The 25,567-nt window shown below is 39.6% G+C and overlaps 1 protein-coding gene across 1 annotated transcript in view; it reads left to right on the top strand.

Annotated features, from left to right (window-relative positions):
* PPP1CC (protein phosphatase 1 catalytic subunit gamma) overlaps positions 1–23,821 on the top strand; it is a 30,815-nt gene extending 6,994 nt beyond the window's left edge. The window contains exons 2-7 of the mRNA XM_084648980.1: positions 13,029–13,160; positions 14,671–14,901; positions 19,495–19,599; positions 21,319–21,542; positions 21,871–22,005; positions 22,606–23,821. Of these exons, the coding sequence (XP_084505106.1) occupies positions 13,029–13,160; positions 14,671–14,901; positions 19,495–19,599; positions 21,319–21,542; positions 21,871–22,005; positions 22,606–22,695 (917 nt within the window). The 3' untranslated portion in view covers positions 22,696–23,821. The remainder of the gene's footprint in view (positions 1–13,028; positions 13,161–14,670; positions 14,902–19,494; positions 19,600–21,318; positions 21,543–21,870; positions 22,006–22,605) is intronic.
* The last annotated feature ends 1,746 nt before the right edge of the window (positions 23,822–25,567 follow it).

Here is a 25,567-nt window from a genome sequence, read left to right as displayed (position 1 = left end):
TTCATCGGATGCATACTGTGGAAAGTGTAGAAGATTTTTTTATTTATCTTTTATTTATAAGATAAATAAAAAGATCTTCTACACTTTCCACAGTATGCATCCGATGAAGTGAGCTGTAGCTCACGAAAGCTTATGCTCAAATAAATTGGTTAGTCTCTAAGGTGCCACAAATACTCCTTTTCTTTTTGCGAACACTTCTATAGATACACTTTGGAATATTAACCTTTTTTGCCTCTGCATGACACTGACTTAAACTGTCTTGATCCAATATAACCCCCAGATACTTTTCAGCAGTACTACTACTTAACCAGTTATTCCCCCTTTTGTAGTTTTTTTCCTTCCTTGTGCAAGTGGTTCACTTGTCCGTCTTAAATTTCTTCTTACTGATTTCAGACCAATTCTCCAGATCATCAAGATCTTTTTGAATTCTAATCCTTTCCTCCAAAGCACATGCAAACCCTCTCAGCTTGATGTCATCCACAGATTTTAGAAGCATACTTTCTATTATCTAAGCCATTAATGAAAATATTGAATAATGCTGGACCCAGAACTGAACCCTGTGGTGCCCTACTAGATTCGCTGCTCTACAGTTCGTGAACAAACCATTGATAACTATGCTGAGTACAATGTTTCAATAAATTGTACACCCACAGTTGAGTAGTTTCATGGAGACCACATTTCAAAGTAGCTGACACTTTAAAAAATGAATCTGTATGATTGGATTTTAAAGACTTGCAGACATACTTTAAACTTTCCTCATTGTAATGTAAATATTTGACCCTTCCTTTATTCCTCAAACTCTTATAATACAAAGCCATTCGACTGGTCGCAACCTTAAAGAACAATTCAATGAAAATATAATACTTAGTGATAACTCTGCCTGTAATTGACGCTCCCTTTCTCTTCCCTTGTTCTGAGGGCACTGAGAGTTTATATACTTTTTCTGCTTATTCCCATTTGCAGAATATTCCAGTAATTTTCAAAGCATACATTGATAGAAGAACGAGACTTGAAGTGGGGAGTAAGTAACAGGAACACTGTGCAGAAGAATGAAGTTTCTTAAAATTCCCCATAGTAATAGAATGAGATGTACAAAAATGTGTGTAGCAATACCTGAGCATATATCAGCTGTATAAGAATAAGAAAGGAGATGTAGTCAGCAGCAGTCAGCTTGTGGAATGGCCACTTCAAGATTGCATTTGCCTGTTGGTAAAATTAAAAGTGTTAGTTACAAGAACAGTATGCTAGGAAAGATGCCTCTGAGAGAATGACCCCTACACTAGGAAGAGTCAGTAGTGATCAGATAGCCATGAAAAGGGGTTCTAGGAAATGGCTAAACTCCCATTCTTGGGGCCAGAGATTTTTAATCAAGATATTCCAGGGTTTTCAAAGCTGGAGCATGGCTTTGAAATACCAGTCTTTGTGCACTTCTGATATTTTGTTTTTATAACTTGAGCCTTCTAACTGCTTCCAGCATTTAGTGCATCACACTACCCTTATTATATACAGTATAAAAGTAGGTGCTGATCAAAAATGGAACTTGGTAGTTTGTGTTGATGCTTTCTAAATCAAATGCAACAATTTTTTGATTCAAAACGTACTTGTTTTATTTTAAAAAGCCAAACACCTTAACGATTAAATGAAACATTGCTTTTTTTGAACAAAACATTTAATTTGACCTGGAACAAATCTTTTTACTCTTTCATTTGCTGAGAAACCCAAACATTGCTTTGGGTTGACTTAAAATGCGTTTTTAAATTTTATGGAATGGTCAGCAAACTGAGAAATTGGTTATTCATGCAGCTGGACTCCACAATAATATAATGTCTTGAAAATGAGATTGAAACTTGCTCAACTTACTGAGGTGGCAAAAGAAAAGAAAACAATCACAGAAAAAAGGATTAACTGACATGTTAAAATAGCTGACCAAGATCTTAAATGGGTATCTAAGGGTAGGCTCCTAAACCTATCATAAACCATCTGTTTCTGAAAATCTTGAGAGCGCAAGAGCGTGAGTGCTGAGATCCTGGCTAATACATGAAAGTCTTCAGAAAGACTCCAAATCAGATATGCACACTTTCTACACCCAGATTTCTGTTCCTTGTAATAATACCTCTTACATGTTTGTTTGGGGAGACATCCATTGATCTCTATAAATAGGGAAAGAGGATTTCCTGGGCCTTAGAAAGGGAGGCCTTGGGTGGGAGGGTTGCCTAGGCAGTGTTTATAAAGTTTTTTGCCTTTTTCCTAAAGCAAATAATTTGATTTAAAAAAAAAAAATTCCTCCCCACCCCACACCCCCGGCCTATTAACACTGCATCCACTCATTCCTACCTAACCAAAAGTTTAAGGAAGCATTTTCTAGCGGTTAGTGCATTGGGCTGGGACTTAGAGCCAGGAATTGAACCCAGCCTCCTATTACATACTTCCTGTGTGACCTTGGGCAAGTCATTTACCCTCTCTGTGCCTTGTTCCCACCCTTCTGCTTGAATGTATAATACTGCTCTCCCATGTTTTGTCTGTTTAGAAGGTGTTCAGGGCATGCACTGTTTCTTACTATGTTTGTACAGTACTTAGCACAATAGGGCCCTGATGCTGATTGGAGCCTCCAGGTGCAACTGTAATATATATAATAACTTACTAATCAATGTTTTAACCTTACAAAGCACTCTGAGGTATGCTTTGGGAAGAAAACTTTTTGTGGGAAAGGAAAAGTATTACATGGAATTCTTATTTCCTAACTCTTCCTTAGGTAAAAAGGCTTTCATTTTCTAGAAGTAAATGCAAATATTTTTCATAGTTTTTCAAAAAATTGAGCTATATGTTCTAAATACTCTTGCATCTAACATTTCAAGCATTTCCTTGTTTTTGTGAAGATCCTTATAGGGTTCATGCAGTTGTGGAAATGCAGTCTTCCTCAAAACAAGCCACCAAGTTCAATCATTGTTGTCTTTCACAAATACAGCCACTCCACCATGTTCTTGTAAGGAGAACCACTGCCCATGTGCTCCCATAGCTGGTCATAATGCCAGAGATGTGAGTTGAGGTGGTAGTGGTGATCACTGAAACTGCAACAGTGTTTGTGTGGAGGTGTCTCCATGTTTGCTCCATGGTCAGCCTCTTTTCACAAAGGAGCTAGTGTGGTGAAGTTGTTGAAAATGGGCTTGGAGACATGTTCTTGTAGCATTTAGGAGCGCACAAATGTTGACTTCTGTCTGAACAGCTACGTGCTGAATATGAACTCGTCTGTCTTTTTAAAAGTTCACTGCACTCAGGTCTGGCAGCTTGTTCTGAGACTTCTCTGGCTTTCTTTTAAATCCCATGCTGCTGACAGAATTATAGGAGCATTTTATTAAACAAGCTATTTAAGTAACCCTATTTCAAAGCTCATTGGGCAAGCCTGGTGCATGTGGGACGCATGGTGTCCCTAATTAACAAGGAGTGCTCACTAGTTTGGAATGGGTCATACCCTTTAGTATGGATATCCTTCTGCAGGGATACAGCAATGTCTTATAGAATTAGATACTTAGAATCTAGGTCTTCCAACATTTATTTCTACCACTGTCACTGATATGAGCAAGTCATAGAATATCAGGGTTGGAAGGTACCTCAGGAGGTCATCTAGTCCAACCCCCTGCTCGAAGCAGGACCAATCCCCAACTAAATCATCCCAGCCAGGGCTTTGTCAAGCCTGACCTTAAAAACCTCAAAGGAAGAAGATTCCACTACTTCCCTAAGTAACCCATTCCAGTGCTTCACCACCCTCCTAGTGAAATTTTTTTCCCTAATATCCAACCTAAACCTCCCCCACTGCAACTTGAGACCATTACTCCTTGTTCTGTCATCTACTACCACTGAAAACAGTCTAGATCCATACTCTTTGGAACCCCCTTTCAGGTAGTTGAAAGCAGCTATCAAATCCGCCCTCATTCTTCTCTTCCGCAGACTAAACAATCCCAGTTCCCCCAGGCTCCCCTCATAACCTCTACCTCAGTGAATGCACATTACTACTTAAACAGTCTGAGTAAATATTACACAAAATGCTATTTTGTTCTTCAGTCATATGTGAAGTACACACTTTCAATTTGGTGGTGCTACTGTGAGTTTTAGTCTTATCAAAGTTAATAGCCTTAGAATTTTCTCTCCTTGGGGTATGTATACACTGCAGTGTAAGCCCAGGGTTCAAACTCAGACTCAAACCTAACCCCCTTTTTGTCTGCACACAAATTGCTCAGATATAGGGTCTCAGGACCCCATGGGGGAGGAGGGTCCGGGCCTGAGTCAGGCCAGAACCCAGAGTTTAAACCTTACTGTTCTGCAGTGGAGATGCCCCTCCCCTACCCCCTCCCCTTGGATTCATGCTCTAGGAGTCTGCCAAAAGTATTCCACAGGCCGACGCTTTGTCCTCTGGACAGTCAAGTTTGTTGGGCAGTCAAGTTTTCCCACATTGCACCATGAACAGAGGGCTAGAGCATCCACGTTTTTTTGGGATAACATTAGGAGGTCTGGGATATGGATGGTTGGACTTAGACCTGCATGATATGGTGTAGATGCTGGAGCCTCAGGCTGGGATCCACATTTCAGCGATTCCTAACATGGGGTTAAAAATGAGCTTAGATGCTCATGCCCTAGGTTAACAAACCCAGGGTCTGCTAACTCAAGTTCTGCTAATCCTGGGTTTATGTTGCAGTATAGCTATACCCTTAGGTTGCCTACACTGCATTAGAAACCCACAGCTGGCCTGTGCCAGCTGACTTGGGCTCTAGGACCCTGTGAGGTGGGAGGGTCCCAAAATTTGGGTTGCACCCCAATCCAAAACACCTGCGTGACAGTTAAATAGCTAGTTAGCCCAAGCTCTGTGAGCCTGAGTCAGCCGGTGTCTAATTGCTGTGTACGCATACCCATAGAGGCTCGAGCATCTAGGAGTATCTTTTCAGTTCCAGTTCTGAATCTGAAATGGCCACCTCAACATAGCTGCTGCTCAGTCAGCTAATAGTTGAATTTTAACCATTCGCAAGTTATTTATCCCTTTTTTGCCCTTGATACAAAATTAAGTGTAAAATTGTCATAGGAATGATCTGCAAATGCCTTTAGTTTGGCCTTACTTGTTTACTATTGGATACCATGTTAAAACTCAGGAAAGATCGTTTAATCTAGTATTGAACTGTACTGTTGCTGTTAGACCAAGTCGTCTTGGGCCATGTCTACATGAAGTGCTTTGCCATTATAGCTGTGCCGGTATATTGTACTGGCAACGTGTTACTAGTGTGGACACCTCTTATGCTAGCAAAACTTGCTTTTGGCAGGAGATGTAACTTCTCCACTGGAGGAGAGAGCAACTCTGCCATAAGAGCAAAATAAGGTATATTGGCAGAAGCACAGTTTTGCTGGTGTAAGAAAGATGATCCCTGATCAACATAGCTGTGCTGGTAAAAGCCCTGGTGAACTGTGCTTTTGCTTATGTAACTGCATTACAGAAGGGGCTATTGCTGGCACAGCTGTGTCATATCCCTACATCTCATATCCCTGACTGACATAACTGTTCTGGCAGATGTTTGTAGTGTAGATATGATCTTACACAAGCTTTGGTAAAGAAAACATGAGTCCCGCATTTTTTTTAGCTGTCGGCTCTGTAAGTGTTACTTTTAACCTAATCTAAGGACAAGAAGAAATTTGGTTTCATGTTTGAAAGAATATTTTGAGTAGTAATGTATGTATAAAGGACTCGGTCCATGAGTCCCTTCCAATTCTCCCTCTACACCTTATTCCTGAGCGACATAATCTATTCTTGCAGCTTTTATCATCATAGGGCCATCTTCATTAGAGAATTGTACTGCTTCTTATTGAAGTAGTGGGATAGCAATGACAAAATGTGCTCACACTGACCTTTCTGTTTAGGGTGCAGTTCTGTCCTTTGTGCGCACAGCCCTCTAATCAAGCATTGCTGACTACTGTCCAGGGTTTTAGAGTGAGATTTTTTTCCCCTTCAACTTCTGGGAATTTGAGTGGTTGGAACCTGTCAGTCTTTCTTTTATGACAGCTTGAGGCTTCTGTGATGAATCTTCATGTCTTCAGAGGTCAATCATGTAGTAGCAGGTTATTATGAAGGGAAAAACAGTCCCAAAGGCACCATTGGTTCTGTTTGTCTCCCCACAGCTATCTTCACACATTGCAATTTAGAGTCATGGAAAGCGCCAATAGACTAGTGCTTCTGGCTAGCTCTTTTAGACTTGTGACTTCAACCTCTGATTTGTCTGATTTGACTTCAAGATGGCCCTGGGTTGCGTCAGCAGCAGATCTATGTAGAGGTGATGGTGGCTTCCAATTCAGGCAGCCTTAGAAAAGTACATGCATTAGAATGTTGACATCTGGTGAAGTGGGAATTTTCTGTAATACTTTCATAAATTATGTGCCTGGCAGTAACTTACTTGACTAGGGGTTGCTACTCGGGGTATAAAAGGGTTAAAAAGCTACTTTTGGGACAGATCAGGAGACATGAGGGGTTCTTACATAACTGTCTGTGGTGGAACGAATGTGTCATTAGAGGACTGGCTGACACCGACCCATATCCATGGAGGATCTGGGAAGACAATGGGAGCACCAAGAACTGATCAGTTAACATCTAACAGTGAAACTCCTGCAGGCAGTGGAGTTTGTGAACTCAACCTGGCTCTGCAGGAACACAAAGGACTAAAAGGTGATAGGACTGTGTGGCTTTTGGAAGAGACTTGGAATCTCTCACCTGGGACGACAGAGAGATGGAAAAAAATGGATTCCATGTCTCCTTGGCTGTATGGAATGCTACCTTAGCCAGGATGGACTGTCTTAACCTTGATTGTCTATGCTAATGTAAAGACTTCCTGATGCTGTGTTTCAGTTGACTAATAAATCCTCCTGCCTTTTGAAAAGACTGCCTGGTGCTTTGGTTCCTGAAGAGTGTAAAAGCCTCTGATCAGGAGTCTGGCACAGTTGGACTTGCTGAGCAGAGCTCACATATGATACAGTGCTGGGGTCCAGAGGCTCAGTCTCAAGTGTGGAGACTGAGTCACCTACCTGTAAGGAAGAGCAAGATCCCTTGGGGGCGTGGCACACTGAAAGGATTCCTTCAAGGGACTATTCAAAAGCTGGGGTGTAGCACAGGACCCAGAGGATTATCATCTTTCCCTTATATCTTTCATTCTGGCCACAGAGTTTCTCCATAATTTCTCATATCTCCCACAATGGAGAAGATTGTCTTGCTAAGAGAAACAACTAAACCAAGAGGCCTTAATCCAAGTTTCTTCTTTATAAGATAATCTCTGTCTAAAAGAGGAAAGAATCTGTCAATGTATTTTATTGACATTGGAGAATAAGACAGCATCATAAATATATCCATAAAGATATCAGGTGCAATTAGTACTTGTGATGAACTATTTTATTCTGTTCTCAACTGAATCCTCCTTAGCCTGAGCCACTATCAATCCCAGAATACTTCAGTTCTTGTATGTAGAGATAGTGCTTTCAGTACCTCTAGAAAAATATTAATTAATATGTACAAAACTATCAAGCACACCTAAAAGAAAAAAAAAAGTGATTACATGGCCAAACTGCCAGGTGGTATGTTCCTGCATGATCTCAGCCCAAGCTGCCTTATGTTGCTTCAAGTTCAAAGAAAAATCAGAAGTTTACATCATTATGGTAACATAATTTGTGACTTTTAGTGTGACTGATCTATTTGGAGAATCCCTCAGAGCAGCCTCTTAAGGATTCATTCAGGCTGAATATGCTGCTTTCTCTGGCCAGTTCTTATTGTGGATGAGAGAATCCTTGTTCCAAAAATATAGACAACTTCTCACACCACAGGCAGTCCTGCTGACCATCTTATATTTCTGAAGCCGGAGGTACCTTTCCAACACACCAGGACAGAGGTATCATATCTCCATCAGCAATTCAAGCAGATTATGCATATCAGCTAGTTTAGGAGTCATTAAGACTACAGAAAACTAAAATTTCCGTTCTCTGGCCTGGTTACACCTTTGGATCAAAGCATTTCAAAAGTCATGCAAAAAAAAAAAAAGTACTGAATTTCAAGAGATTTCCCCACTTCTCTCTTTCCTTCTATCATTCTGTGGCAATGAGTTTAATGTGCCCTGGAAACAGAGCCATCAGTTTATATTGTCAAGACTGTCAGCATCCAAAGGACTAGAAATTGCTTATTCTTACATGAAAACAAGATTCTGGCATGGACATCTACAGGACAATCCCAGAAAGTTTAATACTGATTTCTGTTTCAGATTATCACTTCTAGCAAAAATAGACTCGTGCCATCTTTGGTTGGTCTAGTTTCAAATATAACTGAATGCCTGTGGACTGCATAATTTTGCTCATTCTAAGCCTATTTAATCTCCTTGCTTTTTTAAAATGTGGGATTCAGGGTTTCAGTGTCGTGGTACCTAATACGACTGACTAATGCAAGATTAAATCTGTTTCCTCTCCACAGAAATTACAGATAAACCCATACACTTGTTAATCTTTAAAGCAAAGGTTAACTTTAATATTTAAATGTTAATTTTTCTCTAGTGTCTCTTATAATGCAATTAACTTTGATCACTTTTTCTATAGATTTGTTAGTTGCTGCTGGATATTTGGCATTTTGGACAACTTGCTCAGCTCAGAAAGTGTTTAGAAAATTGCTATATGGCTGAGTAGCTTCATGCACAATAAACTATTATGAAATGAAGATTTAACTTATATTTCTATGCTTCATTACTTGCTTTGAACATTTTAATGGAACACTTGAAATTTAGTGGCAATTCCAGTAATGCCATGTAATGTCAATGCATGATGATATTACAGATATGCAGTGTTATAGCCATATTGGTCCCAGGATATTAGAGACACTGTGGGTGAGGTCAGATCTTTTATTGGATCAACTTTGTTGGTGAGAGAGGAATGCTTTCAAGTTTACCTAGAGCTACACCTGCGGGAATTCTGTGCCTAAAAATGATGCGCACAATATTTTAAAATTCTGTGTATTTTTTTGTCAAAATAACACTACATAATCACACCAGTTTCAATTATTTTTGGTAATTTATTTCAAAATACCTGTCAGCAAGTATTCCTGTAACAATACAGACAACAAAAAAGATTCAGGAAATGTTTTTTGACAAATAAATTCCTTACTAGGCATACAGAACTCTGAGTAATAATTTATTTAAACTATAATATAGAACCGTTTTCCACACACCCCTCAGAAGCAGTATAAAGGCTTGGACAGGTCACTGGCAATACCAGGAGGTCCCTGGTATACGTTTCCCCCTCACCTGTCGTTTCGCGTATCCATCGCTCATCAATAGGGGAACGTGTTCGGATTCAGTCAGTCCTGATCCGCATATCTGTCGCTTCACCTTTTGCATGGCTTTTCTTTGGGTGCTTCCCGCAGCGTTCAGGTGATGTTGGGAAAGGAAGGGGGAAGAGCGAGTACGGGGTGTGCTTGGAGGAGGAGGCGGGGCAGGCCATTCTTTCTTATGGAGAAAAATTTTCTGGTATCCTTCTTTTTGGCGTCAGTCACCCTTTTCAGGAATGCAACCCTGACGTACACCGGGGACCCCTGTAAAGAGAAATTCACGGAAGCCTATGACCTGTCCATGACTTTTACTAAAAATATCCATGATAAAACGGGAAGGGGCAGGGTAGCTGGGAGCTCTGGGGCCCCCACCACCTGTGGGGACTCAGCGCTTCAGGCTCCCCCCGCCCTGTGGCGGCAGCAGGGGAGCTGCCAGGGTATCTCACAGCTCCCCGCCACTGTGGGAGGCCCTGGGACCCTGTAGCTCTCAACCACTGGGGCTGAAGTCACGGAGGAAGTCATGGATTCTGTGACTTGCTTGACCTCTGACAAAATTGAAGCCTTAATTATGGGCTGTAGTTCCATGCCTCATATGAGTTTGTGTCAAGTGGTAGGTGACAGCTAGGGGTGTGCTGTCCAAGTGGGTTTTATTTCTGTAGTGAAGCAGGTTCTCTTGGGATATTTGGGTGGCCCGTTCCATGATGTGATCTACTTCTCTTGTGGAGTGTCCTTGTTTTGAAGTAAGGTAGGTGGGGTGTGTGTGTGTGTTACGGTTTTTATCCCAGACTTACTCCTCCAATCATACTCTGTTATCTGAGTGTCTGGCTATAGATTTCTTAAGACTTAGTGTTTAGGTAGTTACTGGATCTCTGAAGGTATATGTGGTGATCCTTGGCAGTCCAAAATATAATAGATTAAAAACACGTTTCCCCAACCTGAAGAAGAGTTCTGTATAAACTCAAAAGCTTGTCTCAGACAGAAGTTGGTCCAATGAAAGATATTACCTCATCCGCCCTATGTGTCTAATATCGGGGACTGACAGAGCTACAACATCGCTGCATACAATATTACAGATAGTGAAGCATGCATTCCTTGAGTGGTGGTGATGTTACACCTTTGACCTGCAATTAATTTGCATATAGTTAACACACTTCGTAATTTGAACTGAAGTTCAATTTCAAAACTTCAAAAAACTAGATTTGTGAGTCTGCAGCCTTGTCTACACTAGGAAAAAATAGTACCTGTGACATCAACTGACACTACTAATCCACAAGTGTAGGCAAGTCTCATATGCTGGAACTGTGTCTATGCTATTGGCTAGGTCATTGCTACTACCATTGTGACTTTACCTGGTATGACAGCATTATATACAACTTGGGCCATTTGCCAGCTGATGTATTTTTCTGCAGACTGTCAGAGCTACTAGCTACTTCCTTCTCTATGTAATGGATGTAGATAACTCTCTCGGTGCGCCTCTGATTGCTCAGAAACACCACTGAGATATAGTGTGTGTGATCAAAGATGCTCTCATAGGAGAGCAGCATTTGAAGACTACTAGAGCTGCCTTCACAACTCAGAATTGTAATTGGTCTTTGACATCAATTACTAAAAACCCACTTCTCTATGGCCACGCTGCAGCCCAGGTGAAGATCCTCTTTTATTCAAACTCTCTCCTTGCGCAGATACAAATTTATATCCGCAGATGCGGGTATCCGTGGATATAAATCAGTATCCATGGAACTGCAGCAGTGAAAGGAGCAGAATGTGGGGCCAGTGCCCTGTACTGTCAGCTCCTCCAGTGTGACTCTAACGCCCCCAACCTCGCCCATTGGGGCAGGCACCAGGCCCACCGGCAGCTGTTACTGGTCTCACCTTTCTGTCCAAGCAGTGCGCACACCCCCCAGATGGGACATGCAGACAACTGTGTGGAAGGGATAGCGGCAGGGCTGGGGGTGGTTCAGCCATGCTGGAGGAGCTGCTGGCATGGGGTGCTGGCTTCTGGGAGTGGTGGCCCCATGTTCTGTTCCTTTCACCGTGAGTCTTGCGGTTCCGCGGATATAAATTTTTATATGTGCAGGGCTGTAATTATAGTTTGCAAGTTAGGTCTTTGAGCTCCCACCACTACCATTCTAGCCACTGATGATAGCTTTTAATTTACTGAAGTTGGGGCTTTAATCCATGAAGTTCAGACCTCTTTGATCTTGATTATGTTTGGGGGTTGATCCCAACAGTTTTCACTAGTTCAGCTGAGGGAGCAATAATATAGACAAGTTCTGCTGGCTTCTCATATTTTAGCTAAACCTGCTGACTAAAATGGTGATTAAAAATTTAGAAACCACCTGAGCTTTATCAACACTATGGAGCTGGCTTGAATGGTGGATGGGATTTTTGTAAACTTTTCTTGTGAAGACACTGCCTTGGATACTGCCACTGTTAGATTTAAGGTATTAAAATCCCCAGGACACGCTGGACTGCCATTTGAGATCTGGAGGGATGGGCCTGTAATGAGTCAACTGTTGAGGTAAAACACTTTGCCTAAGAGGGACATTTACAACACACACCCTTTTTTTCCTATTTAATAGGGCAAGGAGGAGACAAATATTGTCTCCACTCTGCTGTTACTGCACAGGGCATATCCCTAGCAGGAGCGATCTTACTATCATAGTGTCATTTTAATGCTCATTTGCAAAGAGCCCCGGGAGGCAAAAGAGGGGAGAGAGATGAGATCAGTAAAACTGAGGGGAAAGCTGCACTGGTAGCATGCTAACTCAGAACAGAGTTGGGGTTTTTACTGTCAATTTAGCAAAGGTTGGAGACAATTTAAAGAAAAACAAAAAACCTCTTAACACCCTTCAAAAACTGAAGTACTGGTATTATTGACAGACTTGGGAGGGAACCAGTTGTGGGGATGCAGAAATGTTGGGGTACAAGGGCTGAGGAGAATATTGATGATACCAACAGTTAGTAACAGAATGGGTAGAGGATGGGGAAAAGCAGGAAAAGAACTGAGGCTGGGATATGTGGGGCGGTGGTAAGAAACAAGATAGTGAGAAACCCAAATCCAAAAGGGCTAGGGTGAAAGCTAGGAAAAACAATGGTGCGTTGTATTTTTTGTTGTTTTTTGTGTTACAGTGAGGATCTTAAGAGTTTCTCTTGCTATCAGTCGGGTAGCCCAAAAGCTCAAATGGAAAGTCTAGAAGATCTGCTGTCTAAAAGAGTAGAGTAGATTCCCTCTCAAATTAAATTCAATTCAATTCTTTGTAATCTTGAACCAGTCTTGTTCAGAATGAAACTACGGCTTTGCAAAGTGATCATCAAAATTTGGTAGCCAGAATGCTTGGGGACGGGCACACTGGGGGAACGCAGAGCTCTCCCTGCAGCATAGACTTCAAAGGCTTCAGTCCTGCTGGGCTGGGCTCTCTGCTCTGGGCATTGTGACATGCTGCACGGAGTCACAGTGCTACTCAGGTTTGGCCCAGCCACACGTTTCATAATGACAGGGCTGTCTGGGCCAAATTTGAGTGAGTGGTGCTACAGTCCCATAAACCTAGTCACAATGCCACTCTCACAGATTTGGCCTGGATGGCTCCCTCCTCAGGGGGACAAGACTAAACTTGAGCAGCACTGCAACCTTGGAGGTTGGGGGCAGGTTGGCACTTAACAAGTCATTTGATTCATTTAACCAGTTTTTAACTTCCCACAGTGAGGGGTTCAAAACCAGGTAAAAACGTCCAACTTCAAGAGAATGAAATTAGAGGACTGTGCTTGAAATCCAGAGAAATCTTTCTCAGTCAGCCTATTCTACTAGAACTTGAAGCCCCACTTAAAATATGTGGTAAGTATTGTGACTTACTGTGTATTGGTCAGTTGACACTTGACTTTCAGTGAACAGGCGTTAACTTGGAAATATCTTTGCAGAAATATTTTGTTTCTTACATATCTATCAATAGGTGTCTTAAATGTAACTAAAATAGAACTAATGTAAAACGTCAATTGTAATCAGCTGATTTAAACAAAAGGCTGTATGTAGCATAAGGGCATAAACAAACCAATGTCCAGTTAATCTAAAGAATAGTAATGAAGAGGATAGCAAATACAGAAGTAAAAAAGTGGGGGATGAGGAGCTGAAACCCCAATGACAAAGATAAGTTGGCTGAAACTAGACTACCAAAAAAGGATGGATGGGCTACTTCCGGGCGGGGGGAGTCCCAGAACAGAAGATCTTGTATGAAGCAAGCCCTGCCCTTAGCACAGTCCTGAGTGAATCTAGGGATAGAACAGAGACCCACAGTAGTACTAGGCAAGGTATTTGGGGCATAGATTCCTAGCCTGTCTAATTTATATTGTGATGAAAGGCAAAATGGAAACCACTCCAGTAAGAATACGTAACTCTTTTAACAGGTTTCAGAGTAGCAGCCGTGTTAGTCTGTATTCGCAAAAAGAAAAGGAGGACTTGTGGCACCTTAGAGACTAACCAATTTATTAGAGCATAAGCTTTCGTGAGCTACAGCTCACTTCCTCAGATGCATATCGTGGAAACTGCTACTAACCAATTTATTTATTAACTCTTTTAAATAGTTCTTAAATTAGGTCGTTTTATTAAATCCTTTTCTAAGACTAAAGATCACCTCAATTTAGAGTAATTTGTTCATTATATCTTATAACTGCACAGCTGGTTTAAAGTCTAGTAGTCTTTATAAGTATGATTGCTATGCATGCTCTGTTTTTAAAAAAAGAAATCTAAACCAGAAGTGAAAGTAGCATTCACTTTCAAGCCAACTTTGCAGCTAGGATTTAAATAATCTTGTTACTTTCTTAACACATCCATAAATGGTACTCAAGATTTATATCTGGGAGAGATCTTCTAATTCTTACATATGCAGCATTCTGAAATGAAAAGCTGCAGATGGATGCCATCTGGAGGCATTAAGACCAAAATAATGGGTCTTGATCATAGAATCTTTTCTCAAGCAAAGATTGGAGTCGAATGGGAGTTTACCTGAGTAAAGACTACAGGATTGGGCTCAAAGAGCTTTAACTTTTGGATTGAGGTATTAAAAAAATATGTATGAATATTCTTAGATAGCAATTCTTTGGTCATTCAGCACAACGTACTGGGTTATGTAACTTCAGTGACTCTGTATACTGCTGAATGTGCATAATTTTCATACTATGACTAGAGACAATTTGATTCTTCAGACATCTATGATGGGCAGCATGTAGCTTTACATGAGATATCAGAAATAGATGCAACTTTTCTCAAGTTTTATTTGGCTAGTAAGTCAGTCAGCAATTGAAGTGAAGTTCTCGCTTATGTACCACTTATGAATGCCTTTGTTTTTAAGGTGACATCCATGGACAATACTATGACTTACTTCGACTCTTTGAATATGGAGGTTTTCCACCAGAAAGCAACTATCTATTTCTTGGTGACTATGTTGATAGAGGAAAACAGTCTTTAGAAACAATTTGTCTCTTATTGGCCTACAAAATCAAATATCCTGAGAATTTTTTCCTTCTTAGAGGGAACCATGAATGTGCCAGCATTAATAGAATTTATGGATTTTATGATGAATGTAAGTAACATTTGTTTTTTGGTGGAAGGGAGAGGAGGGTTGTTATACACTTAATTATGCCAGCTTACAAAAATTCTCTCCTGGTCTCTGGTTTTATTTGAACTGTGTACTAACTTACAGCTTCTCTCTTGCATAGCTCAGATGGCCTCTTGGCTTGTTTTAGCAGGTGAAATTTGTACCCTCAAATGATCCAATTATGGTCTGATCAGCAAAATAGAAACTACTGCTTAGAATGACTGGTATAATTTTATTCCTGTTTAGTCACTGCTGTGATTAACAGCTCTAACTGCTGTACACTGTTAAAGTTCAAATTGTAAGCCTATCCAATCTTGTATAAGATCGAAATTCTAAATTGGAGTACAAAAATATTTACCTTTTCTCTGAAGTATAAAACTTGTATGTATAATTACATTGTAAATCCTTTAGAGAATAAATGGTCCTTTATCCTATACCCCACTTACCAGATAATAAATACAAGATTTGACTTTTTACAAAACTGTTTACATTAGAAATAGCTGGTCCTTACTTTCCCTTTTCAGGAGGACCTGAATGGTGACATAGCATGAGGATGTAATGTGAACTAACCAGGATGGATTGATTTAAATTAAAGCAGTTTAAATCAACAAGCAAGAAACATTGATTTAAATCAGTCTATTTTAATCATGTTTGCATTTGTACTTTCTTTAGGAAAATAACTAAAAAGGTGTTGTTTTTTTCCCCTTTGGGAACCATTTGTAACTACATATAGCCTTTACACTAAATTTGATGCTTTCTTTCATGAACCAGTAGGGTACACTATATCTATACAAATGTATTTAAGTAATGATATAACTTAACATACATGGTGATGGTACTGCCCACCTAATAACTTTTGGCGCCCCCCCCCCTTGCTCCAGAGACACTTTTATTATTTATCTACAGTGGAATAGCATGACTGAGGGAGCCATATATCAGAATATCTCATAGTTCACTGGTTAAAGAATTTTCCTCAGAGGTGGGAGACCCCTGTTCAAATCTTCTATGTCCTGACAGAATGGGGGAATTGAATCTGGGTTTTCCACAACCCAGGCAAGTGCTCTAACTACTTAGCTAAAACCTACAAGGTAGGTGCCACCTCAGTTGGCTGGATTTTCTCCTCCATCATTTGGATTTTGAATAAGTCACAATCCTGTAAACAGCATTTGAGCATGCCTACCAGATTGGGCCGTATACACGACTTAGGTGGCCAGATACCTGGTTCATAAATCACTCTGGGGATATGGCAGGAGATAAGACTCCAGACACCTAGAACGAGGCAGGAGTGTACATTCCCAGAGGCAGAAATAGTAAACTCCTAGGGAACTCTTACAGCAAAAACATAAGAGCCAAATGAATGTAGGCACCTACAGGGTTCAGCCAGCAGAAGTTTTGTGGATTGCAGTGGAGCTAAAACATACTGGATCCAATCCTATCCTATGTTTTTCAAGATTCAACCTAGTAGATCTCATCCTCACGCCTATTTTTTTCATAGATTGGAAGACCAAAACAAGCTTCCCTGCTTTTTCAACTTCCAGTTGATTCTTAATTTCAAATGAACTAGTAATAAAACTCAATTAGCAGAATAAACTGAAATGAAGGGAAAAATCTCTCTGCACCTGTAGAAGTGGCTACTGCTGTCCAAAAGCTGGTTTAGCACTTCAGCAATATCTGGTTCCAGTTGCTTAGGCAGTGACTTCCACCACTTTAGTAGTTTGACTTTCTTTAAAAGTTGGCAACAAATATGTTGTACTATTTAATATTTTTTTGTATTTAATTTAAATGATTTTAATTGTAATTTTAGGGGTTTTAAATAAACTTGTATTTAATTCAAATAAGTCCACTTTTTTAAAGTTATCAGCTTTTATCCACCCTCTGCTGCCCCCACTCTTTAGAGGAGACAGAGAGGCAGCTCAGATTACAGGGTTGACATGTTTCATCTCTTCCAAACATCAAGTTAAGGTCTTCCAACAAAGAGAAGACAGTAAAGACCTGATATATTTCAAATATTGTATATATTTTGGGGGCAGGAGGAGAACTGAAGCTATCTTTGTGCATCCAAATGGAACAGTAAATACTAAAATTGACTTCGGCTTGCAGTTTTACTTCTAAACTAAAATTGTAACTGGCATTCTTGTCTCTTGGTAAAAACAATCTTGCTGACAAGTGACTCTTATTTATGGTTTTGATTCCACTTCACTACTGGCTTATTAAAAGAAAACTCTTAAGATTTAATTATTCATAGTTTGGCAATGGAATGAGGAATCTTTCATGTCTTGTTCAGATCCATCAGACTGGTAAATTTGATCTTGGTGGTCTTAGTATAAATGTATCCACATCATTCAGTTGCTACTGTGGATGACAGAAGAGGGGCCAAGGAGTGAATGGTTCATGAAGACTGAATTACCTTCTAATACAATAGAGTGTGCTGAATTCCTATTACCCCTATTGTGACTGTGGCGCATAGACCTTCTGGTCCTCTAAACATTGGTGAACCTAATCCTTTACGAAGAGGACTTAAGTCTTCATAGTCAATTTGGCAACCAGCAATAATACTCTTTAAAAGAATGTTCATGTAAACTATATGAAAGCAGGATAGAAACTGACATGCAGTAGCCCACTGTGATGCGCTTGTTGCTTTAATGTTATTTTTCAAATACATGATCAGTAATTATACAACCTTTCAAATGGAATTGATTAAATTAATGCTGCTTTCCTAGTTATTGTGCCTTGTGACCTTAACTGTTGGCTGTGTGTGGACTAAAAGCATGCATAAAGACAGTTTTTTTTCATATGTGCTGTCCACAATATACACATTTGATTTTTAAAGTGCTGTGCTATTTCAAAATATAAACTTTGCTTGGAAAATATTACCTTTTTAAGTTTTAAAATCCCTTAGCCCTTTTTATACTATGGGGAGAATAAGGATACGAATTGTGCAGAAAACTAAGACAGTTTTTTGTTTTGCCAAATTTTATAAAGCTGGCTTCATAACTCATGACTCTTCATTATTAAAACACTTTCATAGTCAAAAGAACACTCTACTTTTGATACAGTTGAGGGTTACTGGTGTCCTCTGAACTCTGAAAAAGATACTTTAGGTTTATATACCAAAATGTTAGTGAAGCTCTAGTACCTTGTCCTATATTATCTTGTGCTGCGATCTAATTTGATATTGCATGCTGAGCAGTTTGGACTGTATATGTGTGGATGGAAGACCTCAAAGGAAAACCAAGGTCCTCCATGAAATCACATTTGCTGATTCAATAGGTGGCCCTTGTCCCTGAGTGTTGGTGTGAACCCATTATTCCACCATGGTGTTGAGGGTAGCTTTTGGTAAACTCTGAGCCACGTACAGTGTTGCTATGTACTGTTATCACTTGCCACTGGGAGAAAGTGTTGATTCCTATATTAATTAGGCTCTTTTAGGACAAAGACTACATAAGTATACAGTGTAAATCTTAACATAATTCCATACACAAGTTGCCCAACTTTAGGGGGGGGGTCAGTAAGCAAAATACACTCTCTGAATACGTTTGGTCTATGCTAAGAATGTCTCTAAACAAGTGCTCAGTTAATCATAACTTCAGTGTGCTTAAAGTTACGTTTAAAAGCCTTCTGGGGTGAAATTAAAAGTGAAGTTATCCAGCCTGTTAGGATTTTTTTTTTAAAGAGTTGAATGAAAATAGGGGGAGAACATGTAAAATACAGTAGACTTCATATGGGAGTGGGGGTCTCTTGCAACTTTATCTCACATCGATTCATCCAGAACATTCTTTGGATGAATTAATGAGGCTTCTAAATCTTCTACATATTCACTGTTGAACACCACAGATTAGTCATAGATGTCTTTATATAAAACAGCATGCACCTCTTGTGCTGCTTAGGATAACTTTTATAAAGACATAACTTTTTTTTTAATATGCTTAAATTTTAGGTCCAGGTTTTCTGCTAAGCTTAGTTTCAACTGGATACAGTTGAGTAGAGTCTGGGTATTAGGGAGACAGTTACACTCCCTGATTCTCTGACTGGTTTTATATCTGCTACAGTACCTGCTAAGTTAAGATTCGCCTCAAGGCTGCTCTGAACACTAGTCAACAGTGGCTTCCAAGGGACAGTCTTTTAGTTACGTATTTCCAGAGTGCAGCATGCTCCCAAAATGCCCCTATACTGGGGCTGCGTGGGTCGGGGGGGATAGGAGTTGGTTGAACTGTCTGTGCCTGTTTGAGAAGGTATGAGCAATGCAATGGAAGTAGAACAAGCCAGAGAACCTGGCCCTAACTTGTAAAAGGTCAGTCTCATTCTACACATGGAAACTCCTATGACTCCAAAAGAAACTTTTAAGAGCCACTTGGCTTTTCTGAATTGGCTACAGTCTGAGACTCATTCAGACCTTTTTTTCATCAGCAGTAGAATGCATTGCATCTAGGAGGAGCTGATCGTGTGTGTGCGCTCGCACTTCATTTCTACACTGTGGCAAAGTTAAGACAGCAATGGTAGTATTGTAACATTGTTGGATCCTTTCTAGTTCTCATTTGGAGACCATATGTGTTTTTTTTCTCTAAAACTGCTTTGTAGGTAAAAGAAGATATAACATTAAGCTGTGGAAAACTTTTACAGACTGTTTTAACTGTTTACCAATTGCAGCCATTGTGGATGAAAAAATATTCTGCTGTCATGGAGGTATGTGGTGTTTCTCTAGTGGTTAGTCAAGTGATTGCTAATCCCTTACCTCTAGGTGTGCTAGTTCCATGTTTGTGTTTATGCATTTTCCATAGTTGGAAAATGACTCCCTGTTGGCTTAATCCTCGTTGCTGAAGTTCTGGAACACCTGTTCTCCCGGGGGGAATATGGGAGGCTCAATTCATGCACTGAGCTGGATATTGAAGGTTGAGGTTGAGGTTGAGCTGGATATTGAAGGGTAAGTTAAATAAACCAACCCTAAATGGGTTGTCAAACTCTGGAACTTGCTGCATATATTTTTAGACATTGAAATACTTAATTGAGCAAGTAGTTTAGTACCATTTGGGATATATGGCTGGCTGCTTTTCCTGTTCCATAGATGTTCATCTGCACTCACATCTCCTTTCAAATAGAGAATCTATGCAATTTGCCAAATAGATGGCCTCAGAGACTTACATAGGTTCTAAAAAGAAGAATAAATTCCAAGGACCTCCCCAGGACATGCCAGGGGGTTAGCCTATGCCTAAAAGTCAGTCTTATCCTTTTTGAATTGTACTTAGGTTAGGTTTTTTAACAGCTGTTTATACCACTTCAGTAACTGAATGGGTCTAATGTATAACACAGTCCAAGTGTCACAGCAGTGACATGTGGCTTATTGCAACTCTTGGTATTGGTCTATAATTTGCAACAATTATAGCTTAGCTAGACACTAGGTGAAAAATAGTATGAATATTCCTCAGTGTTACAGTAACTTAATATCTCCCCATCTTAGTATTTCATGTTACTATTCCTGAACAATGAGACAAGTACAGTATTCTTTCTGTTTAAATATCTTTCCGTTTGTGTCTTAAAGGCACACTTTGTAGGTGTTCACAAATATTAAGCAGTGAGAATGATGTATTGCAGTTCTGTAAAATGCAGAAGTGACCTTTCTCATCCTTCTACCTAAATTTGTGAACTTCCACAATAGGCCACTGTTTCTGCTAAATCGTAAAACTGTGAAGACAAGTCACTAATACCTCTTTGTGGCATGATGTGGCCCTTCAGAGTACCATCCACTTGGTTCCTTCCTGATTCTTCCATAATTCATTTATAGCCTGGGGTATTTAAAGTAATGTCCCCTAGTTGGAGTCTTAATTTGTTAAGTTGTTATACAATAGTGTCTTAGCCCTTCAGATCCAACCTGTCCCACTTGAGGCTTTCAGTTCATGCTTGTAGGCCACTCAGTTCCTTCCCCTTAATTAAGGGGTTTTAACCCTCCTTGTTGAGCTGTGCTATATTTCAGCAGCAGTCAGGCTTCTCCTCACCAGGCTTTTTCCCCTCTTCTTTTTCTCTTTTCCCTTCTCCACCCCCCCCCCCCACTCCCCCAACAGTTGGGCTTTATCATGTTCAAGAGGTCCTGTATACTACCTGGCCCTCAATTTGCTAGCTTGCATGCCACTCCTATGCACTTTTTTCCTTTATGGGGCCATGTCATGGAATAGGGTTGGCCGGCCGTGGGCCCCACTGCTTCTTGATGGTGAGAGACCACCCTGTTACAGAGAGCTTTTAAAGTTGAATAAAAATAAAACTTTATAAATACTAATCACCACCAGCAAATCAACAGGGTGGACTTTAAGGCTTTTTGTGTCTTAATAGATGAGTCAAAATGTTTGTTAATGTGTGGAACATACTTTGAGTAAAACATTAACCATTTATACATCTTTAAACTCCTAACAGGCCTGTCGCCAGACCTTCAGTCAATGGAACAGATTCGGCGAATTATGCGTCCCACTGATGTACCAGATCAGGGTCTTCTTTGCGATCTGTTATGGTCCGACCCTGACAAAGATGTCTTAGGATGGGGTGAAAACGACAGAGGAGTGTCCTTCACATTTGGTGCTGAAGTGGTTGCAAAGTTTCTCCATAAACATGATTTGGATCTTATATGTAGAGCTCATCAGGTATTTTAACTTTTTTACAAGTACAATCCATGGTCCGGACCTTCCAGTGGGATCCTAGTGCCTCAGCAGAGTCCAATTAACTTCATTGCTAATAGATCACACTGCAGGATTGGGCCCTGTATCCATTCCTAATTGTTTTGATCTACTTAGTTTAGAATGTCTGTTGTCTAGGCTTAAATGGCTCTTCTACAGCTGTCTGTGCTAGACAGTCATACTATCTCACAGCTGTATGTGGGCTAACACAGAAGCATGTCATTTGAGAAATACTGTTATATGACTGTGTAGTAAGAAACTGTTCCACTCTAATAGAGCTATTTGTCTATTAAAGGTGGTTGAAGATGGGTATGAGTTCTTTGCAAAAAGGCAATTGGTAACTCTATTTTCTGCTCCAAATTACTGTGGAGAATTTGACAATGCTGGTGCCATGATGAGTGTGGATGAAACTCTCATGTGTTCTTTTCAGGTACAGTATTTTAAGATTTTGATTTTTAACAAATTTGCTCTTTTAAAAAAAACCAACATACTATTGTAGAAATAAGAAAAGGAGTACTTGTGGCACCTTAGCTTATGCTCAAATAAATTGGTTAGTCTCTAAGGTGCCACAAGTACTCCTTTTCTTTTTGTGAATACAGACTAACACGGCTGCTACTCTGAACTCTATTGTAGAAATAGTTCTCACTGCAAATGGACTTTTACAAATGTGAAAGGTGGCTGGAAAGGCTCCATTCAGTTCAGTCACTCATTCTCTCCTCAGAAAGGATCTAGGTTGCTGTCCACGTTGGCATAAAGTAGAGCACACTTCTCGCCATGAATTAGATTTTCCAACTGAAGTCTTGTCTGTTTTTCTGAATCTTACTGTCATGTGATTCCAGATTGTCTGGTCTAGTACTAGCATAACTGTTGGGTGGGCAGGGATCACACTACTCCTACCATTGAGCATGCAGAGCTGCTGGCTTACTTTACTCATCATGGTCACCTGTAGGATGTTTTTTACAAGCAAATTAGCAGATTGGCTTATTTGCTGGCTAAATCACCATAGTAAATGACTGAATTGTCTTTTCAGATTTTGAAACCTGCAGAGAAAAAGAAGCCTAATGCTAGCAGACCTGTAACGCCACCAAGGGGTATGATCACAAAACAAGCGAAGAAATAGTAAATTTGGTACTGCCTAGTTGGGACTTGTATTATAGTATATAACCTCCATTTTTAAAACTGTAACGTGTACTGTTCAGCTTGCTCAAAATAGATAAACGTGTTTGTGGTTTTTCATTTTGATTTAATGAATGGCATTTGCTGGTTGTAACAGCAAATGAAAGACTTTTCTCCCTTCCCAAGAAGAGTTTTTAAAACTTCCCTTATGTCGGTGTTACAGCTGTACAGTCCACAGCATCTTATCCTGTCATTATGGGTAATTGTACAACTGACTTTTTTGAATCTGTACAATGAGTAGTGTAAATGCTTGTTTTCTTCTTTAGGAACTAAAGAGGGCACTAGTGTGCTGTGAGATTAGAAATTTGTTACTGTCAGAAGTTATACTGTTTATACAAACCACTGTGAACTTTTTTTACTTTAAAAATTTGTTTTAAAGGGATTGCTTTTCTTTTAATGTCTTGTCATGTACACATTAGTTTTATTGCTGTCAACATAAGAAATAACCCTCAACCTGACCAGCATCACTGGTATGATGTATATTTAATTAAAGCACACTTCCCCTCTCATATGCTTTAAATGAAAATTAAAGCCATTATTTTAAATGTTTGTGTCTCTTTCCTGAAGCCAAAGTTTCTGTTTAAAAAGCTGTATCTACACAACCCATCAAGATGAGTTGGCAGGGCTTTACATTCAAGCCTTTCCCTTGGAGATAAAAAGGAAGTTTTGACTTTAAATACCAAGTTGTAATGCTGTGCTGTTTGTGCTATTAATGGTAAAAGTAAACAATGTTTTTTGTACAATTTCAATATTCTGTTGAGTGAACCTTCTTACAGTTGCAGTTGTCCTGTGGCAGCCAGTTCCAGAAAGCAGTAACTTGTGGAAATGGTTCTAGATCTGCCTGAGAATTTGTCCATATCTGGCCTAAAGACTTGCTTCTGCAAAGAAGTCTAGAAAATAACTTGATAAGCCAACCAAGCTCAGGAGTTATTTCTGTTCACCAGTTTATACAAATCTAAGTCTCTTGTTTTTAAAAACAAAACTGTTAATCTTTTTTTGAACAGATGACAGTGTACAATACCATGTAGTGAAAATAATTCACTTATTAAACAAAGAAATTGTTAAATCTTCTCAGTGTCTATTTATCAGCACAATACACACCTGAATTGTCAGAAGATTTGACCAAATTAGATGAATATATTGATCTGGAAATGCACAAACTCATCTTGGAATTATGTCGGTGCTTCACACACTTGAGGTATGCTTCTAAAGGGAAGGTCTTGATATAGATCCATTATGCTTGCCTGTAAAACTTGAGTGCCTCCCCATTAAAAGTGAGATGGGAGAGTTGTGCTGTCAGACTAACTTGCTAGAGACACTCCTGTAGATCCAGTATAGTATACAAGTAAATTTAAGTTCTAAATTTGTCACTGAAAATACAGCAGCTTAAATATTTGTCTTCCATATATCAAGATAGCTGGAACACAACTCCTAGACAGTTTTGTTCGCTTTCTGCTGGAATGGGGAAAGAATGTGCTGTAAGATCTTCCTGCAGCCTTGAACTGTGCTATTTTGCTTTCCCCTCAAAATTCAGACTCTTTGATACTCCTCCCCTAATTTCACCTTTGCAACCCAAAACTTGGCCTCATATCTTCAGTAGGCTTTACTAGTATAATGGTACTTCCCTCTCACATTATACTGCTACTAAATGGAATGTAAGTTTATATTTAAAGCCAAAAGCTTTAAATGATAGTAAGTTCCTGGTGATTAAGTTCCCAGATAAGAATGCTAATGGAGAAAATACTACACATTTTTTCTGAAAGACCTTGCAAAGTAGTATTTTAAAAGTAGAATGAAGTAGTTTGTCCAGCCTTCTTTCAAACAGCTTTGTCAGGAAGAACTCTTATCTCATATCTAAGTATATGGTTATCTGACTGTAATTACAGAACAAGTCTTCATCACTGTGAATGTTAGATTAATAGATTTTAAGGACAGAAGGAACCATTAAATCATCAGTCTGACTCTTTTGTATAACACAGGCTAAAGAATTTCATTGTTACTTCAATATGAAAGGAATTATATGAGGGGGTTGGCTGTGATAGCAGGGGACTGGACTCAGGTAGGCCTGAAGGGATCATTGAGCCCAATATGCTTTGCTCAAATGCAAGTTATCTCTGAGAGTCCTCTAATCTTGATTTGAAGACTACAACAGATTGAGCATCCACCACTTTCTTGGTGGCTTGTTCCAATAGCTAATCACCCTAGCTGTTAGCAATAAGGCAAAACATTTTAACTTTAATTTGTCTGGTTGTAACTTCTAGCCATTGGCTCTTGTTCTACCTTACAGATAGATTAAAAATCCATTTAGTACAGTGGTTCTTAACCTTTGCTGCAGCCTGCACCCCTTTGGTTCTCAAAATATGTTTTTGCACCCCTTATAAAAAATCATTTGAAGTAGGTCAGTTCTTTAAACCTAGATATATTTTGTTTGTGTATTACAGTAATTGTTTAAAAATGTATAATGTTAATAAATACATAGGTTTGATGAAACAAAGTAGTTGTACTTAATTTGTGTTTTCCATGATTTACCTTCTAAAAAAAACTTGGCATGTCTCACACCCCCAGAAAGAACATCTTGCACCCCAAGTTAAGAACCACTGCTTTAGTACCAGATACCGTCTCCATATGAAGGGGAACAAGAAGCAGTAGTGAGGATTTTTTTTTCCCTGATCAACCTTGTATAAGAGAACTTGTAGCAAGACACAGTTCTTATGCCATGCCCATCATGGTAAGTATCTGCATCTACTGAGGCTCATCTCTTCTCCCTGTTATGCCCTTCAGCACTATTTGTTTTACACCCATCTAATGGGATAAAG

The sequence above is a fragment of the Lepidochelys olivacea genome, assembly GCF_965140295.1.
Source record: "Lepidochelys olivacea isolate rLepOli2 genome assembly, chromosome: 15".
Lineage (NCBI taxonomy): Eukaryota > Metazoa > Chordata > Testudines > Cheloniidae > Lepidochelys > Lepidochelys olivacea.
The sequence above is the reverse complement of the archived record's forward strand: the minus strand, read 5'-3'. Positions and strand labels throughout refer to the sequence as shown.